Here is a 20,269-nt window from a genome sequence, read left to right as displayed (position 1 = left end):
TAAAATATTCAGTGTAAGAATTCTTCAGTGTAGTCTAAAAATCAACTAAAAGTAAATCTTTTCAGTCACCTGTACTAAATCTTTAAATTTATCTTAATAGTATATTTAAAGTATTTTCCTTGGTTCTCCAAAGAAGTAAGCATTATTGCTATTATTTCTTTTACGGTTTGGTTGTTTTGTAGAGAAAATTAAAAATGTAGGTAAGGAAATCCATTTGATTGCTGTTGTATCACAATGCTTTTCTAAATGCAGTTGGTGGTGTGTGCTGAGGATTTTGAGTTATCTACACCTAAGAATTTGACTTAACTAGTAGTTTAAAGAAGAAGTAGGTCCAGATCTCTAGGCTAACCTGTGGGTGCTCATGTACTTTGTCTTAGGGATCCTGCCCTTCAGATGATTATGGTTACCAAGGAAACAGGCCTTGGTCTGAAGATCCTAGGAGGAATTAACCGGAATGAAGGTCCCTTGGTATATATTCAGGAAATCATTCCTGGAGGAGACTGTTATAAGGTAAAAATGAAAATAAAAGTAAGCCTTCATCAAAAAACAAAAGCCCTCATGATAAGGCTTGTTTTTCTACTTCATCAGTAAATTTGTAGTATTGACTGAATGTGCACAGTGACCATTTCTCAGTGGAATATACAAAGAAACTGGAAGATAGACGTTTACCCTCAAGGAGCTTTAACTTAAATGAACATGAAACAAATATGAAAATGATAGATTTCGACTCTGTTATATATGTTTAATTATATGCTGTTCAACTGTTATCCTTTGTCTGGTTGAGAGAAATTATATTTGAAGATGTTATCTATGTACTGCTCTTGAGTTTGCATTAAGTTAGGTCACCTAAACTTGAACTGCATTCATTTAGCCTCTCCTAAATGCAAAACAGAACAGGCAAAAACACTCAGCAACTAAAATCCATTCATTTCTGAATTTACAGTAGTTCTGGTTGAGTTTGTTAATTATATCACTAATTAGTTGCCCACATGAGAACTTCAATTTTGAATTTAGATCAGAAAATATCCTTTTTTAGGAAATTAGAAAATCTTACTCTTCTTTTCAATGTAAGAAATATGTAGATCCTGAGTTCCTTTTTGCTCTGGTTTCTAGGCAGCTCAGACCCAAACTTGAAGCAATAGCAGCAACATTGCTAACACACTGGTTACCGTATTTGCATTCTCATTTCTCTTGGAGTTCATTTGCTATTTTACTGAAATGATTTTATATATATATATATATATATATATATATATATGAAGTGATTATATGTGTCTTTTTTTGAAAATGGCCTCCAGTGTTTTTTAGAGATATATATAAGACATAAAGAATTTAATAAAATATTCTATGTTACTATCAAGCTATATAGCATAAGAAGGGTTTCTCCTATCATTAAGTTTGTTCATATTGTTGTTTTTCTTATTGTTTTCGTTGTTTTGGTTGAATAAATAGCCCTGCCCTTATCCCCATCCCCACCCCTAACACTTCTTTAGCAATCATTTTATCTATTCAACTGAATTTTTTTTCCTTGTTAGTAAAAAAACAAAATCAGTTTCACTAATAACTTCCAAAATACGAGAAATGGTTTTAATTGTTTCAGGTTTGTTGAGATAATGATATATCTTCCAAATACACTTACTGAGTTGTAAGTCTTATATAAAGAGTTTAGGATATTATAATGATACAAATTTTTGGCTGTTGAATTTAAATTATTAACCAAATAGCATATTTAAATGCTAAATTTAAACAAATTCAAGCAAACAAAAAGATGAAGCTTTTCTTGTAAGAATTGACATGTTTATAGTACTGCTGTAGTTTTAAGCTGAGATGTGTATATGTGTGTGTGTGTGTTCAGCATAGCTAAGATATTTCTTAGACTACACTTGATGTAATGCAATAATAGATCACGGTACCTAGTAAGTGATGAGAATTTGCTTTTAAGGCAAGCATCAATTTCTGCTTTGTATTCCTGTGGGAAATATTTGTAGTCAGAGTGATAAATTGACAGCAGTGGTGCTGAGTGGCTCTTCATCTGCTGTCAGTGATAGCAGACTGAGAAGTTATACCTGTAATATATAGTTTTTCTTGTTGGTTTTCTTAGAATTTCATTGTTTGAAAGGGTATTAAAAAGCAAAACCCTGTAATGGACTGTATTCTGTGTTTACCACTAGAGAGCAGCACAGAGTTATTAATGTTCTTTGACATCCAAAACAGAGAAATGTAGACGGAGAAGAATAAAGAAGTTTGCAGTGCTTACATTTATTTTTGTATACTTCCTCAAGGTAGAGAGTTATATGCATATTTACCCTGCAAATACAAAATGGGTACAATTTTATTTTAAAATATTTTAATTAATAGTAATAACATTTACGGTGTTCTAAATACTGTTAGAATGTTAATAAATTCCCAATCTGCATAAAATTTCTACAAAGTAGATGTATTCATAGAATAGGAAACACAGGCTCGTAAGGTTATCCTTGTTAAGTTGTAGAACTGAGCAACTGTTAATATTTTTAAAATGCATATGAGTGCTTTCACTTGCTCTAATTTTAATACTATATTGTTTCAGAAGTAACAGTATAGGCAATCTCAAGCTTATATATGGATTATATTCCATTTATATTCCCAAACTTCATATGTTACGGGGTTATTGGAACTTAGAAGGGCTCTTCCTTAATTAACCATAGTTAGTGCCCCTCCCTCAGACACACACACACACACAAATGTGTTTTCCACCTGGCAGATATGAAATACAATACTGGTTCAGTAACCAAAATATCATGTTTCTTTGAAAAACATTCAGAGTTCAAACTTGGAACATCTTGAACACATTTTTCCAGTTCAAGTAGGAAAGAAGATTCTCCCATCTCTAAGAGTTAAAGGCAGCCTGTAGGTGGGGACTGAATTAAGGAGTTACGAGAACTCCAAGATACTTTTCACCCCACGAGTCAGTCACATATCAGTCTGGAGTCGTCAGTGTTCAATCTTAGACCTTTTTCTGGCCTAGATACTCCTTTGAGCTTCCTACCCACATAACCACTTGCCTCATCAACATTTCCACTTGGATCTCTTAAAGGCATCTCAAACTCAGCATATCTGTGGCAGGACTCATGACAGTCACACCGTATCTTCATCTGCCCATCTCTTCCCAGACAGGGCCTCTTCCAGTGTTCCCACTCTCAGTGAATGACACCTTCTAGCTGCGCAGTCAGAAAACCTAAAAGCATCCTAACTACTGCCTCTCCCTTAGCATACACATTCAGTTCATTCACACATCTCTTGATTTTTTACTCTCTAAATATCTCTTGAACCCATCAGTCTTCTTGAGCTCTGTTGCCATCACTGTACCTTAAACCACCATCACTTTTTATCAGACCTCACAGTAGCTTTGTCTGCTCTTATGCACCATGTCCATTTCCCTCCCAGCCTACCTTACTAATACGTAGTTGCCTACCAGTCTCCGTATAATGTGACTTCTGCTCTCGACTTCTCTGGTTCTCCATCTCTGTGTTTCCTGAGTAGCATTCTTTCAGTTTCTGGAAGGGGCCAAGTTGTTTCTCATCTCATATGCTGTTTCCTCTGACTGAAAGCAGCTCCCCTTGCCCCCCGCCCCTGACTTTCCCTTTACTTCTAGATATCAATTCAAAGTTTACTTCCTGAGGAGTGTGTTGCTGCCCTCTGTCCCTCCCCCCAATCTAGGCCAGGTTTTTTTTCCTATGTATGCTCCTAGATCCTGTTCCTTTCTTTCATATCACCTGTCTCAGTTTGTAATCATACACTAATGTGTGTGATTATTTTATTAAGTCTGCCTGAACCACCAGACAGTGTGTTTCCTAAGTGCAAGGATTCTGTCTGATTTTATTCACAGGAATAGCCTTAGTCCCCAGTGTAGTAACTGACACATATTAATTCCTCAATATTTATGAATGAATAAATGAATGATCCCTTAGTTATTCTGTCATGTTTCTGAGAATTACTGATCTGCCTGTTTACAATTCCACTGCCACCATCTGGGCTCCACACCAAGGTACCTTTCCTCCCTGGCCCTTTGTGTTGGATTCTGGACAACCCTTTGAATATTTCAAATGTTTTTGTTTCTTTCTTTTTCTGCTAATAACATAAAGAAAGCAGGCAGTGGTCAAATACTTTTCTTCAACCCTGATACATTTTTTTTCTCTCCCTTTCTAGCATCTCTGAAATTGAGACGGATCTTACAATAAATGTCATAATATAATTGGCAGCATTTTTTCTTTTTGTGATTCATAAAGTAATGCTGTACGTTATAATCAATGTCATCTTAGATTTGATAAATTCAGGACTTTTTTTGGTCAAAAAAGGTGAAGACAAAGATCACACAGATATAGGTACTAGTGGTTAGTTCACGAAGGATTGAAGTAGTGCATATTTAACTTTCAGAGGAAGTACGTTTTTAGGATATGCTGAGCATGTCACTGGAACTGGGACCAAGGAGTTTTGGATAAATGGGCCCAAGATGTCTGGATGGGAAAGGGTAAAGAAACCAGTCCCATTGGTAGGAGCTAAAGGAGTAGCAGCTAAGAGGGTTTACTTTGCAATGTCACTCTCTTTCCTCCTTTGCATTACTGTTTCTGTGAGAGCCACCTTAATTTCCTCAGACTGTTTCCTGGGCCTTATGAATTCATTGTGGACTTATTACATAAAAGATACTATGCTGGGGGAAACAACCATGAAAGGACATGGTTCTGGCCAACTGAAAGAATCAGTGCTGCTAGTTTGAGAGTTGCTGAGTTAATATGCTCTAATGGGAGAAAAAAGATGTGTAAAAAATAAGAACAGGAGGCCAACCTGGTGGCATGGTGGTTACGTTAGTGTGCTCCGCTTTGGCGGGCCAGGGTTTGCAGGTTCAGATCCCAGGTGTGGACCTATACACCACTCATCAAGCCATGCTGTGGCAGTGTCCCACATATAAAATAGAGGAAGATTGGCAGAGATGTTAGCTCAGCAACAATCTTCCTCAAGCAAAAAAGAGGATGATTGGCAACAGATGTTAGCTCAGGGCCAATCTTCTTCACAAAAATAAAGAAGAAGCAGCAGCAGAAGAACAGTACAAAGTAAGTGCAATAATATAAGTAAGTAAACGTGCTTTTGGAGCAAAGAGAAAGGAACAATTAAGCAAATCTAGGGAGCTGGGGAAAACTTACAGCAGAGATGATGTTTGATTTTGGCTGTGAAGTTTAAGTGAGAGTTCATCAGAGAAAGAAGTGGCAAGGTGGGCGGTGGCATTCTAGACAGGAATTAGTATGTGTAAAAGCATTAAGGCTTGAAGAACATTTTCTGAGAATGGAATGAAGAATTTATATGCTGAAGAGGGAAGGTGGAAGATGAGGCTAGCAAAGTAGCTTGCAGCTCCTTCGTTGTGCCAGGTTTGGGAAGTTAAGGCGTTTCAACTTTTCTCCCGGTGGGCAGCCATCAAAGGTTCTTAATTTGAGGAGTAACAGGATTAGATTTGCTATCAGTGTGAAAATTGCCCATAACAGATAAGGCATTCTGAATCAACTCACCAGTACTTAACACCTACGATGTGCAAGGATTTTATATATGATATTTAATTATTATAGCAAGCTTGTGTGATTGGTGTTTATCCCCACTTTAACTGAGAAATGGGAGTCTCATGGAGGTTAAGCAACTTGCCTAAACTCACATTAATAACTGGTATTAAAAGAAGGATGCCTCCGGTTGAAAGTTTGGAAACTATACGAAAGGAATCTGTAAGGCTTGCGGGAGCATCCTTAGTAGATAGGAATGATGAGTCAGTCAACTCAGTCAGGCTGTATAGATGGTTTCTGATAATATGGGAGCCTGTTATTTGGAAATCTAGATAATAGTAATCCATAATCTGAAAAGAACAGTGCTGGTGGTGTTTACAGACGTGTTTGAGTGGTCAGGAATACATTATTATTTCAACATCTTTATAAATGTCAATGTGAATGAATTCAGACTCTGAAGTTGGGCAAGTGAGAGTGCTTGGCACGTTGCCTGCCAAATTGTATACAGTTGCTCAGCAACTGCTGAGTCAGAATCTAGACCTTGTGGAAGAGGCCTCGGCATATCCCCGAAGTTAGTATCTTCACATATACATTAATCCAGCTGGGACAGAATTCACTGGTTTTGGATGCTAGACTTTTACAGAAATAGCTTTGTTTTAGTTTGCAGTTTCTGACTTTTAAACAGGTTCAGAAATTCACATGATCAGCTAAGATCTTATTCTAGGAGGCAAAGAAAAAAAAACTGCTGTGAATACTTTCTAGAAGGAAAAATATATATAAACACCAGAAGGCATTATTCTTCGTCTCTTCTCTGACTCTTGTCTTGCTGGAAAATGCTGCTTCATTGCGTCAGTGTATTTTAATAGGAGATGTGTTCAGTGGCCGTCCTGAGAGCTTTGTGCTCTGTGCTGCAGTGCTGTCCAGGCTGAGGGGAGAATGTGGGAGGCAGCAGGTCAGCGTAAACCCTATTGCCTACCGCTCTTCTCTGTCGCCTCTTTCCCCATGACCCTGACAACCAACTGTAGTCTCTACAAGGTACAAGGATACAGGATCTTCCTCTAACAATTTAGAATTTAATTCTCAGTTCCTTAAGGAGGAGATTGTGTGCCTACCCCATCCCCTTCCTTCTCTCTGTCTCATTGTTGATGAAGATGGAGCTAGCCAGTTGTAGAGCTCAAATTTTAATGTGGGTCTGCCTGATTGCCAAAGCTCCTGCTCTTCCCACCTCAGTCCGCTGCCTCTGATGGCTCCTGCCCAGATGAAAGATGCATGTGTTGCCATCTGACTTGTAGTCCTCATTGTAGAATTCTCCCTTTGCAAGGAAGTTGAATAAAAGGAAGGAGCTTTAATACCAAGAACATTTAGATGAAAACAGAATGACCTAATATTTACTGACCACCACCCCAATTCTGAAAGAACCTTTCCTTCCTTGTCAGTGTCCTTTAAATGCTTTGCTCCAATAAAGCAGGGCTTTCTTCATTTTTCCCTTTTTTTCTTCTAAGTTATTGTCAGATTTGGGGATACAAGCCAGGAGTAGTATAGTCATTAAGTTTCCATTATGGTCTACCTTATCAAACTGATTCTAATGAATTCTTTTGCAGATTCCAAATGGTCTAGTGCTGGATTTAACAATACCATTTAAATAATTAATTAATTAATTTTAAAATTAGATAAAAAATTCTCTATTTGACCCTTACTTTCAATACCAGTTTTGGGATATAGAAGGCAAATATAATTCAGCTAGGTAGGCACACTGTTGAGGCAAATGTTGTGAGCTTTCTTTTTATTTTGGGGGGATGGAGAATTTCTTTTGTTTTTTATAATGTAATATTTGACACACACAAAAGGATATTGAAACATATACCCAACTTATGAAACATAATAATAAAATGAACACCTATGGGGCCAGCCTGGTGATGTAGGGGTTAAGTTCTCACGTTCTGTTCAGCAGCCCCGGGTTCACAGGTTCAGGTCCTGAGCACAGACCTATGCACTGCTCATCAAGCCATGTGGTGGTGTCCCCCATGCAAGATAGAGGAGGATTGCCATGGATATTCGCTCAGGGCCAATCTTCCTCACTAAAAAAAAGAAAAAAAAGAGAACACCTATGAATCCACTTGACTTAAGAAGTAGAAAATATAAGTACTGTGTGCTTTCCCCAGTCGCCTTCCACACCCTGCCTCCCAGAAATAAGCACTCTAGAATTTTGTTTATTCTTTCCTAACTTTTATTAGCCTTATTTTTTTGCCTGTGGCAAAAAGGTTGTTTTTCTCGTTTGTTACCATTTCACCTTAACCTTGAGTGAATGACTGTCCTCAAACTAAAATTCAGCATATTAAATTGCAAGCTAATGTACAAAAGTATCTAAGTATAGTCTGGGTATAGTTGATTTAAATGCATATGTAATCAAACTCTGTAATAAGATTTGGGCCCAGCCAATACAGAACTGTGTTTAGGAAATCTTACAAAGTCAGCTCTTTCATTTTACTGAACGTGTAGGATCCATATTGCTCCAAATTGCTTCATTTTTTCCAGCATTACTATTGTATTTTACTCCCCACACATTTATCAAATGGAAGGAAAAAAATCACTTGTGAATATAGCAATTGTGTTATAGTCTCTGACTTGGCTAGTTATATTTAATCACATACTTAGAAAATTCAAATTAGTTTCCAAATTTTATATATATTTTGAAATCAAATTGCTTTTTTGGTTTAACTTTTTAATAATATTTATAATTCAGAAGGGTCATAGGGTCATTATGCACTTAGATTATATCTTTTAGACAATATTTGAGATAACATGTGCCCATAAGATTTTTGATAAATATTTTGTATTTATTTAGTTGTTTTCCTATGTACTCAGTATTCCGTGTAAGAGGATAGCACTGTCTTTTTAAAAAACAAAAATAACTGCTGTTATTTAGCAGGAAAGTAACCATAAGTCATCATTATTATTTATAATGTAGTTTGGGTCAAAGATCAGTTATCCTAGGGATGTATCTTAGTAGGTAAGACTTTGAGGAAAGATATATTGTCGAATTTGTGGAATTTACTTAAATGCCATCAGGGTGAAAATCTAGCTTTTTAACCATGTAAGCTTCTTCCCTAGGTATGGAAATAATGCTTTCTGTCTTTTTATGAAGGCTAAATAGAGAAGTATCTTAGGAACTGAAAATGAAGAGAGCTCGTTTTTCTTTTCCAGTTTGAATTAAGAGAAAAGACAGATGAAGACTATGAAGCTTGCCTAACAAATACATTGAATCTTGAAACTGATATGCTATCTTATTCACTTAGGCTATTCAGTTAGCTTATTCCTTAATAGGCAGAGCCAGGACTTAGCAAAGACAATGCCAGGCAGTGAAATGGAAGTGGTCATTATTAGCAGGACATGACTGAAGCTATATGCACAACCAACTAGGAGGGATAGCAGGTCCAGTATAGATGTTTGACCATGAGATGGAGTATGGGTCTGGGGTCAGTGTAATTAAGATCCTTACTGAATTTTTAGAAATTCTTACTGTAGAATAAATCTTAACAGTTTGGTAGGATGAAAGATGCAAGGATGCTCCGAAACTAAAGTGAATGAGTCTTGTATTCTGAAATATCCTAGGATTATTTGACCTATTTTATCACAAGTCAGAGCTATATCTGTCTCAGTACCAAGCTTTTTAAGACAGGTTTCTTTTCTTGGTATCCCAAGCTATGTTTCGTAGGATTCCTTAGCATGCAAGTTTATTCAAGGTATACATAAACCATTCCATTTCATTCACATATGTTACTAAACCAGGCTTTAATCAAAACTTTGTGCTACTGAGCCTCTTTGTCTAAGATTTTCTTATCACTCTTTAAGACATTCTTCGCTAAACTTTTTCTTTGCTTTAATTGCATCAATTATGTTTTTTTAAAAAATACTCTCATTAGTTTCTTTACAAATATTATTGTTTTTGTTAGGATGGACGTTTGAAGCCAGGAGATCAACTTGTCTCAATAAACAAGGAATCTATGATTGGTGTATCATTTGAAGAAGCAAAAAGCATAATTACCAGAGCAAAGTTGAGGTAATTCTCCTATCCATAAGATAGAATGAGTCATTTAGCATGTCTCCTTAAAAATAGTAATTTAAGATGTCTTGAATACTTTAGACCCTAAAAGAAGTATTTTTTGCTAATGTTTGAAACATTATCTGAGAATTCAATTCTACTTTATCTATAAAGTGATTTTTTTTTAATACCAGGTCAGAATCTGCTTGGGAGATAGCATTCATAAGACAGAAATCTGACGGCAGTCATCCAGAAAATCCGTCGTATACATCCCTTTTACAAGCTTCAGGAGAATATGGACCTCAAGCCTCAACATTTAGTCCTCTTTCTTTTCCCCCTGAAATGCTAATTCCGAAGACCTCATCCACTCCCAAAACTACAGATGCCATTTTACCTTCTTTTAAGATAAATCAGGTAATCTTAAATTTCTCTGTTTATTTATGTGCAGTCCCTAAATCCCCTATGTGTTTTTGTTTGTTATGTATGTATAGAATTATAATTTTGATTGTACAGTTTGTTAACAAATTGGTATTTCCTTGAAAGAGTTTTTCTTTTTCTTCTGTTTCAGATTTTTATGCTGTGCTGTCAATCAATATTATTTTTCAAGTCAGTGTGTCCTTTGTCCACAAAATCATGATCAGGAATGACATCACAAAGATATGCCTAGGTGTCACTCAAAACTGTGTTAGCAATGTCCTGTTTATTTTCAGACTGTCTTTAATGTGATTGAGTTCACTATTATTTGTTTTCTGCCTGACTGAGACAGTCAGTCTTCCTTTTTGTTCTTTAGCTTCTTTCCTCCACAGTGAGGCTAATCCTAGCCATCCAGCGTAGGTGGCTCGTGTTCCCTCACGTGTGTGTGCTAGAATGTGGCTCACCCTAGTAGAGGCACACAAAAGGGTGAGTTTCTACATCAAAATTGAAATGATCAATTACTAACTGCTACAGCGCCCTAACAAATCAAAGTTATGAAACGGAGCATATACTCTTTAAATCTGTGTTAGCTATAAAACAAAATAGGAAACTCAAGTAGGCGTTCAGTCAGTGGAATAAAATTCGTCAAAGGTAACTTCATTTTCAGGTGCATGCTAATCAGGTACAGAGTATAAGATTTTCTGTCAGCCCCTCCCTTATACTTGTTCATTTGGGGTTATAATACTTTTTCAAAGACAAGGTGCATGGCCTTGTGTTTTGTTGTCCTTGGACATGGTAGAGCTGAAAGCAGTTGTTACCTGAAATTCTGAATTGCTTTGTTTGAAGATGAATATACCAAAATTTTAGAGGTTTTATATTTTTTGGACTATTGCTTTAATTTCTTTAACCATTCTTTTTATGTTACAGTGAGCTTCTAGTCTGGTCTTTGACCTACTTAGAAAAAGACATTTCATGTTCTTTATTTTCTTTCATAGATAAAAACTGGATGCAAGAAAACAGAAGAGACTCTAATTACTTCTTCGGACAACAGCCCTACAGATGTGTCTAATACAGGTAAATGCACATTTAATTCCTTTTTCCTGTTATTTTTTCAATTACTCTCTCTCAATGAGGAGTTCATAATGTGACTTAATAGACTTTTAAAAAGGATGCATTATGCCTTCTTTTCTTTCATGAATAAAAGAGCAAAATGAATGTATTGTGCAGTGGTCCCTGTTGGATTATGACTTTTATTCAACAAAGAGTTGAAATATTAGAAGATGCATTATCATAACAGTGTCTACAAAGCTGTAATGATCAACAAACTGTTGAAACCAATAATGAAAACTCTTCTATAAATCAAGATTAGGTTGCCTTGTCCTTTTAGTGAAATACCGGTGAGGTATATAAAATGCACCTTTCAGAGAAATTATAGAAGGGAGCATAGCTTGAGAAAAGAAATGTGTTTTGGTTTTTGGAAGAGATTATGTAGATATAAGTTAGAAGGAACACAAGTGTTGTGAATTCAATATTATTGGTTCTTAATTACTATGCAATGGTTTATTGACTTTTTAAAACAATAAAGAATTAAGTGTATAAGCTACTCATAAAAAAAGGATTTTTATTACGCTGTAAATTGTCCGTTGACTCAAATATCAAGAAAAAAATCCCCTTGCCTTAAATTGCCTCCAAAAGTTAAACAGAACAACAATCTAAAAACTGTACTTATAGAAAAGAAAAGTTCATTACGTATGTCTAAATTATGATGCAAATTGTTACCCATATATTTAAATTTTTCATAGCATTTTCTTTCCAGATTAGAATTGCAGAGTAAGAGTTCGTATAAATTACTTAATGTCTTAGTCCATTTGGGCTGCTATAACAAAGTGCCACAGACTGGGTAGCTTATAAACAACAAACATTTATTTCTCACAGTTCTGGAGGCTGGAAGTCCAGGACCATGGTGCCAGCATGGGCCAGGTGAGGGCCTCCTTCTGGGTGCAGACTTCTCATTGTGTCCTCATATGGTGGAAGAAGCTGGGGAGCTCTGTGGAGTCTCTTTTATAAGGGCACTAATCCCGTTCGTGAAGGCTCCACCCTCATGACCTGAGTACCTCCCAAAGGCCCACCTCCTAACACTATCATCTTTCGGGGTTAGGATTTCAGCATATGAATTTTGGGGTGACGCAGACGTTCAGACCATAGCACAGAGCTTGCGTACTTGACAGGAATTTAAAGTAGATTCCGTAGTAGTTTCCTCTGATTTGGAGCAGTATTTACCAGTGGATTAGTAGCAATCTTTAGCCGTAAATTATAAGCCTTTTTACTTAGTGAGATTTTTTGACTCTTGGAAACTTTATTAGTATTTAGTATTACACCCTTTATATAATTAATTTCCATTCTCTTGATATATTGTTTTTATTTTAAACTGGGAATCCATGTGAGAAAACAGATAAAGAAGCAAACCATGGTGAGGAGACATTTATGTAACATGTTTTTAATTTTGAAAGTAGTTGAGCTGCTCAATGCCTCCTTTAGCCTTTTATTTGTTTAGCAAGCATTTACTGAGTATGTCATATATAGAAAACATATTTCAGTAGAAATTATGAAGGAATTAGGATATTTTCTATGAGATACTTGATAGTATGTTGTGAAATGAAACATAGGGTTAAAAAAACCTTCATTATTCAGATGAGAAAACATAAATATATACGTGTGTGTTTATGTGTGTGTGTGTTTAGTTTATCGAATAACTGCTGTTTGCACAGTGTTCTGTGTTAACTAGAGCAGGGTGTGGGTGGTTTTAGTACTCTAAGGAGCATAATGTCCTGTGGATAAGTAACACATTTGCACAAATAGTGTAAAGACATGAATAAAGTGGACTAAGGAAAGAAGTAGTAAGTGGCCTGAGTGTGGTATAGGGAAGGCACAGTGGTCAATCACCAGGCTCTGAAAGCAGACTTAGAAGTTCAAACCTTTGCTCCTGATTTATTAGCTATGTAACCTTGAGATAGTTGTCTCATGGGGTTGTTATGAATATTAAAGGAGATCATGCACGTCAAGCACTTAGCATCATAATTGCTACATAGTATATGCTCAATAAGTTTTGCTGTTATTATTATTAATATTACAGAACCTGCAGACTAGAATATAGCTCAGATAATATTCCAAGGCATGTTTTTAGAACAGAAGTGAAAGCTTTCATCCTTTAATTCAGTTTTGCATCCTCCCTCCTACCCCAAAAGTTAATACATAGTAAAGGATGTGTCACAATATGCAGAAATTTCTTGGCAAATGTTAGACATCATCCAGATCTTGAAGGAAGTGGTAAACATCGCTTGATGGATGAAGATAAGAGATATTCTAAGTGAAGGCAGCACCGTGAGCAAAAGCACAGAACTGAGGTTGAGCTGGATGTCAGGTGACCCTAGGAGGCAGATCTGATTGGAGCAAAGAGATCTTGGAGTAATGAATAAACTGAGGTAAATTTACATCAGTGACTCCAAGAAATGAGACTGGATTTTGTAATACAAAAATAATTTAATGAAAAATATATTTGAGTGAGTAAGCTGTATGTAAAGTCAATATTAAAATGCAGTTAAAATGGAAAATTTTTCTAGGGAGAAATAGCATTGACTTAGTCCCATTTTCTTACTTCCACATAAATGTGGCAGGCTAGATGTTTCTGGAGGGGAAAAAGCAAATTCAACTCTAAATCATCTCTAGGTAACTTATATGCATTGTGATTTGTCTGACTGTTGTGTTCTATAGATTTCTTACTTCAGAATCCCGAGTCGTTTACCATTGCCGTAGGCTGAATGAGGCATGAGCTAATGAGTGAGCTAAAAGCAGAATACAGATGTTCCTAAGGAATTCAGTAAAGAGTTACTGCATAAAGAAATGCCATCATTGTTTTACCTTTAACCATAGCCCAGGCCTTAATTTTCCTGCACTAACAAGGCTTTTGAAACAAAGCAGTGAAAGGGAAAAATATCCATGGAGTCATGGTCTTTACTGAATGGTATTGATCCTGCCCTTGTAAAACATTCCCTTTCTTCTTCTCCTAAAGAGAACAGGAAGAGCAGACCCGAGAGAATAATAGGCCAATCTTCGAAAAGTCTCACTCCCGCAGATAGGAGCAAATAAAGAGCTTGAGGCTGGAGTCGAGAGGTGCCATTGGCAAATGAGGAAAGCTGTCTGTCTACGAGGGGCTTTGCAGGTCTAACTATGAATTATCAAATCCTGTTGGATTTATACACAGATCCCCCTAAGGTTTTGGCTCAAAGGTAAAAGTTTAGCAGAAGGTTAGCTGGAAAAAAGTGAGATTTTGTTACGCCATGATTGCATATTGTTAAATGAGGGGGTTAGTATAATTTTACATTAAATCTCCTATTTAAATACAGTGTCTCTGTGCTAATATTAACAATACGTACTTTATAGTTTTCATAGTCGTTTTCTATAATTTTTTATTTTACCTTTACAGTTCGTATAAGGTGGGCTGTTTTATTCTTCCTAATACAGATGAGAAAACTGATGATGAAAGATATTGGCACATTTATGAACTTAGCTTTGGCAATCGCGGGAGATGAGAATCCTAACCTGGTCACCTACTAGCTGTGTGATCTTGGGCTAACTTCTTTCTCTTATCTTTGGGAAGGGAATAAGAACACCTATGTCCTTGTGGTTATTGTAAAGATCAGTGAGCTTGTATATGTAAAGTACTTAGTGCACTGCCTGGCTAAAGTAAGCATACATAAGAGCTAATCTTCTGTTATTTCCATTGTTACATATAGCAAATTTTTCTACTTAGGTGCAGGAAACCATCAGTGAGAACGCATGCCCTAGTGGGTGTGGAGGTTGTGTGTGTCCCTGTCTCTCCCTCTCTCTTTCTCTTCCCTTCTCCAGCTCTTCCACACATTTGCACTTGAATTGAGTAATTACGCGCAGGGTCAGTGGTGGTCTGAGACCATGATCAGTTTAGCTTGGGTCCACCTAGCGTTAGTGTGCCTTAATTGTAGCACCAGGCTGAGAGCCTTTGTCAAGCCTCTCAAGTCCAAACTTTAAAAATGGAGGATAAAGTTTGACTTATCTGCTGTTTGGGCTTCCATACCACTCCACTCCATGGTGATCCTTTATGCTACACTTTAAGTTCAGCACAGAGTTTCTTTTAAGAGAAAAAAATTTATATATAGTATTTTTTATCCCATGGCCATTAATGAAGTATCATGATAACAAAGGAGACTTTGCTGCTTTTATCAGAACTGTAAAAATTCTATTATACTAAAATCAGTCTGTCTCAAGGTTGGATTCTATTTGAAGCTAAAAGTCAGTAACCTTTCTTTTTTTTCTGATCTTGACACCTATAAGCTATATTCAAGATTTTACATAGAATGTTAAGGATGTGTTAAAGGTTTAGAGGAAGACTATTTATTTTCGTATGCGCTTCTTATGTTCTTAAGAAAGAGAATGCAAATCATTTTGTACTTAGAGACAGATGCTCTGAGAAATAAAAAAAAAAAATTAAAACACTGCATAAAGATGTGACATTTTAAAAAGTTTTTTCTCTTCCTCTTGTTTCTTTGTAGAACTAGTAAAATACCATTTAAAAGTGTATTTAGAATAGTGACAATTTAGATATAAGGATTGACATGAATTACAGGAATTTGTTATAAAAACTTTGGCATATTAAAACAAATAATTTTTCAAGTTTAGTCCCTTGTGGCACCTGGTTTCTTATTCATGCAACAAGGACAAAGATTCATCTAAATAATGGGGATATATTGAGAAGGTGTTACAGAATGGGTGAGAGGTGTTTGAAAGTCAACTCTTAAAAGTCTGTTTATGCTACTGGAAATATAACCTTCTGTAGAATAAGAAACAGGGTTTTTAGTTCAAGAAGTTCTGAGACTACTGTATCATACTTTATGTGCAAACTTGAAACTATTTGCATTTATGAGTTATTCCATAGTACCTCCAGAACTCAGAACAAAACCGCTTTTGCCAGTCAAAGAAATATAGTGATCTTTTTGAATTTCTAATATGATCTTACTTACCTTGGAAGAAAAAAAGACTTTTCATTTTACAATTAGTAAATTGTGATGACGGCGTACTGGTCGGGTATATGTCTTTTAAATTAGTATTTCCATGGGACTTAATGCACAATTGGCTACTCTTTTTATATCATATCTTTTAGGACTCAAGTGAAGCTGGTTTATGTGATACATTTTAGATTTAAAGAAAAAAATATCATGAAAATAAAAACGAAAACTGCCAGCTGATTAGCCAGAATTATTTTTGAACAGCGGGAGCCCAGAACACATACTGTCAAGTGAAAAGTTCTATTCCAATTAAATTTCCAATTAATGTGCACCCTGTTGTCTCTTAGATATTGCCCCTACCTGGACTGATAATTATGGACCACAAGAAAAGAAGATCTTCCTAAGTCCCTCTGTTCGCCTTAAGGCAGAGAAACTGGAAATGGTAAATATTTTAAATTTCCGTTTTGCTTCAGGAAAACAACAGCAAGGAAGTGTTCTCATTCTTTGAGAGGGTAAAGGACTGGAGCCATTCGTTTCTTGAAGAGTTGTTTATTTGCAGTTTAAATGAACGGCAGTTCGGGTTTAAATGATTTAATTGATGTTTGAGTTGGGTAGTTCATGATGGTTCACTAGTACAAGATAGAAATTGAACCTTTTGTAACTAAATTGACATTCAAATTAGTCAGTTTCTTCCTGTGTGGAAATAAGACAAATGTGATGTTTTACGCTGTAGAATCAAAGGAAACATGGAATAAATTATGACAAAGTGTAGTGACTTCATATATAGTAGCAATAAGTGCAAGGAAGTAATACTCCATTATTCAGTTTTTTAAAAAGGGAAACTAAATCCTAAAGAACAAAATGGTCAGATGCTCACTAAATATAAGGAAGATGATACCAGTGTACTAAGGCACCAAAAAATAGTCCTGGGGTGGGTAAAATATTGAGAGCTTTTCTATATAAAAGAAACCTCAGATGATTAAAAAGAAAAATTGAAAGTAGAAAAGCATTTTAAAACTTTCCCTATCAGATTACCTGGGAGCCGACAGGAAAAATGTGCTACGGCTTGTTTTAAATATAAAAATGGATATAGTGCTTAAGGCCGACAGCCTCTACTCTACCGTCATTTTTTTGTGGATAATGATGTTTTACATTTTAGAAAATGCATGGCTAGAATAAATGCACATTACATTTATTCATGTATTCATAACTTTGCATGGTCTTATAACAATACCCTTTTCATTGCCAATTTGAATCTTACCCATTGTTCAAGTTCTGACTCAATTCCAGCTCCTTCATGTAGACTTTGCTAACTATTACAGTTTGAGTCAATATTGCCTTATTTTGTACACCTGTAGCACTTACCATCACTTTGTAGTATCCTATCATCTTTCATGTATCTTGTTTTATCAATGAGATAAAGCTTCATTACAGCAATACCCAGGTGCCTGCCACTGTTTAAACACCTGGTTTCTGCTCAATAAAACTTTCCAATTAATTCAATACTTGAGATCTATTTACAAAAGAGATTTACAAAATTTTGTAAATTGTTATTTACAAAATCCTGAGTATCTTTTTGCTAATTTGTGCTTTCTTTTCGTTTGTGGCTAAAATGTAAGTTTTGGCTAATGGCAAGGTTTAGAATGAGTTAATATGAACACTTTCAAAAAATAGAATGTTTGAGGTTTAAAAGCATCTCTGTAAATGAATGGTTGTTGTTTTTTAATGGTATTGCTTTAATATGCATATGTAAACATCCAAGACTTAATACTAAGTATTCCTCTGGATAAGGAGAAAATTATCTAGCTAATGACTACCTGACAGCCTTTGTTCTTTTACTTGGTTTAAATATTTGTAGCATATGATATATTTTTTAATCTGATTGGTATTCCCAGAGATATGGGAATCATCAAAATTTGTATTAATTCTGAGAAATATGAGTTGCCTGAATATTGAATCATAATTCCAGTTTTGGTCCTCCTTGTAGCCTAAGCAAGTTGATTATTTTTGTAGAAAAATAAAATGTCAGTTTTACAGCAAAAGAAAACCACATTCTGTGTAAATTCAGCTTCCTGGCTTTTATTCAAAATATATTTAATGACTGTGGTTAGTGGAGCATTCTTTGTTTTCAGAATTTGAAACTATATTTCACCTAATGAAAATTTTTTTCTAAAATCCAAATTAGTTACTATACACCCAGTTTTTCCTAAGCTACTCTTTATTTTTTGGATAGTTACATATTAATAAAATAATATCACTTTAATTTGAAACAGGTTCTGCTAATTTAGTTGCTACTTTGTAGACATTCAACCTTATTATCCATTACATTTTTAACGTATTTTCTACTCAGTAATAGATAAGGCCAGTGTGATCAAGTATTTACAATGTGATAAAATTATATCTTTTTCCTTTATCTTCTATAAATATATTGCATGTAATATCTAGAGAATTGGTAATATAAGATTTCACAAGGAGAAGATGTTGACTGATTATGTGGTTATTAAGCAATTAGCCTACTCAGTACAATTTTTAAGAAAGGCAGAGAGGTTAGAATTTGATGAAGAAAATTACCCGTCAAGATATATGTATGTATAACATTGTCTTCATGAAATCTCCCATGTTTTACTAGTCTAAGTAGACAATTTTATATCAGGATATACTGGAAAATGATATCTAACACTGAACTAGTTATTTGTTAGTTCCTTGTCTGAAAAAATGAATTGCTTCTTTCTGTGAATACTCTAAGAATGATTTCAGATACACATATTTTAAAGTAATTTCACCACAGTTATTTGTAGCACTATTTTTTCAAAGGATTTTTACGAGTATTGTCTCAATTGATCCTAACGTTAAACTTACGAGTAGATGTGATAAACATAATGAATAGGGATATGGTTTATAAGTTGGCTTGAAGGCAAAGAATTATTGCATCTCTACACTATCTGTATATTTGTACCTGAGAAAGATGCTTTGGGATACAGATGCCATTTCACTGATATTTACTTTACCTCTTGCCATTTCTGTAACATTTGAAGAAAGCTGTAGTGAGCGATGGCATACCCAATGTCTGATTATAGTTAATGAGATGTTCTTTGTATTAGGTTGGTAAGTATGTGATTAACATTGTAAAGAAGTAACATTTTTTAAATTCATCATTCAGTCATCAGAAAAAGTTAAGGACATTTATTTGTCCAATTAACAAATTTGCATTTTTGTTTAAGGTTAAAAGATGACATCAGTTATTCAAGTAATTATGGGAACCTACTTTTTGATTAAAAATAAATTACCTTCAATTTAAATTTATGAGCTTACCTCACAGACACGCTGTGTTCATCTAGAGTAAATCTTACTTTCAAGAAAACTTTCACCTGTTACAAGTTTGACTCTAGATCAATTTACACCGTGGTTAACAGCATTTTGTAATTTTATTACTACTTATAATAAGAATCACCATATATTGAGTACCTTCTGTGATAGGTGTTTTAGTTGCATTTACTTTTGTAAAACTGTTTTTATTTCTTTAAATGAAAATATCGATCATACCCAAGAATGTTTATATTGTATATTTATGGTTTAAACAGTAGTAAAACAAGCAGGCATGTACCCACCACCCAGCTAAGAATGAGAACCTTTGACATTACCTATGTGTTTCTTCCTGATCGTATATACCTCTCCCCTCCGCAAGAGGTAACTCTTTTAAATTTTGAGTTTACTATTTATATGCTTTTTAAAAATTGATTACTAAAATATTATGAGGTCAAAGAGTTTGTTTACCTTCAACTTTACTTGAGGTTGCCAAAATTTTCTCTTGTTTCTCGAGCTCCTAGAAAAATGCTTGGCTCAGAGTAAATGCTCAGAAAATAATTGTTGGATTGGCGAGGTGTTTTCTAAAGTAGTTTTACCAATTTTTGTTTCTGCTAGTCTTAGGTCAGAGTTCCCACTGCTTCACATACTTTACATCTGGTCTAATTATAATGCATATTGATTTATTTTTACCATCTTATTTTAAAATTTTTTTCTTTTTCATCACTTCTTTTTTTCCTCTCTTCGTTGTATTCTTTGGTTTGATTATGTTTGATTATTTGGTGGTTGTTTTTGCATTTTATTTTTTCTCCTCTAACTTGTTTAGAAATTATACCTTCTCTTGCTATTCTTTTAGTGATTACCTTAAAATTTCAACATGAATATTTAACTTAAAATTCACCAGTCTAGAGTTAATCAGAATCTTTACTCCTCTTTCAAACATATGA

At 35.1% G+C, this 20,269-nt stretch overlaps 1 protein-coding gene across 2 annotated transcripts in view; it reads left to right on the top strand.

The window, feature by feature from the left end:
* Positions 1-20,269, top strand: part of STXBP4 (syntaxin binding protein 4) — a 163,715-nt gene that overhangs the window by 15,763 nt on the left and 127,683 nt on the right. For both annotated transcript variants that reach the window (XM_046675298.1, XM_046675297.1), the window contains 5 exons: positions 378-510; positions 9,479-9,585; positions 9,762-9,981; positions 10,977-11,055; positions 16,367-16,461. In XM_046675298.1, the coding sequence (XP_046531254.1) occupies positions 378-510; positions 9,479-9,585; positions 9,762-9,981; positions 10,977-11,055; positions 16,367-16,461 (634 nt within the window). The remainder of the gene's footprint in view (positions 1-377; positions 511-9,478; positions 9,586-9,761; positions 9,982-10,976; positions 11,056-16,366; positions 16,462-20,269) is intronic.

The sequence above is a fragment of the Equus quagga genome, chromosome 11, assembly GCF_021613505.1.
Source record: "Equus quagga isolate Etosha38 chromosome 11, UCLA_HA_Equagga_1.0, whole genome shotgun sequence".
Classification (NCBI taxonomy): domain Eukaryota; kingdom Metazoa; phylum Chordata; class Mammalia; order Perissodactyla; family Equidae; genus Equus; species Equus quagga.
This window is presented reverse-complemented; position numbering and strand designations above follow the sequence as displayed.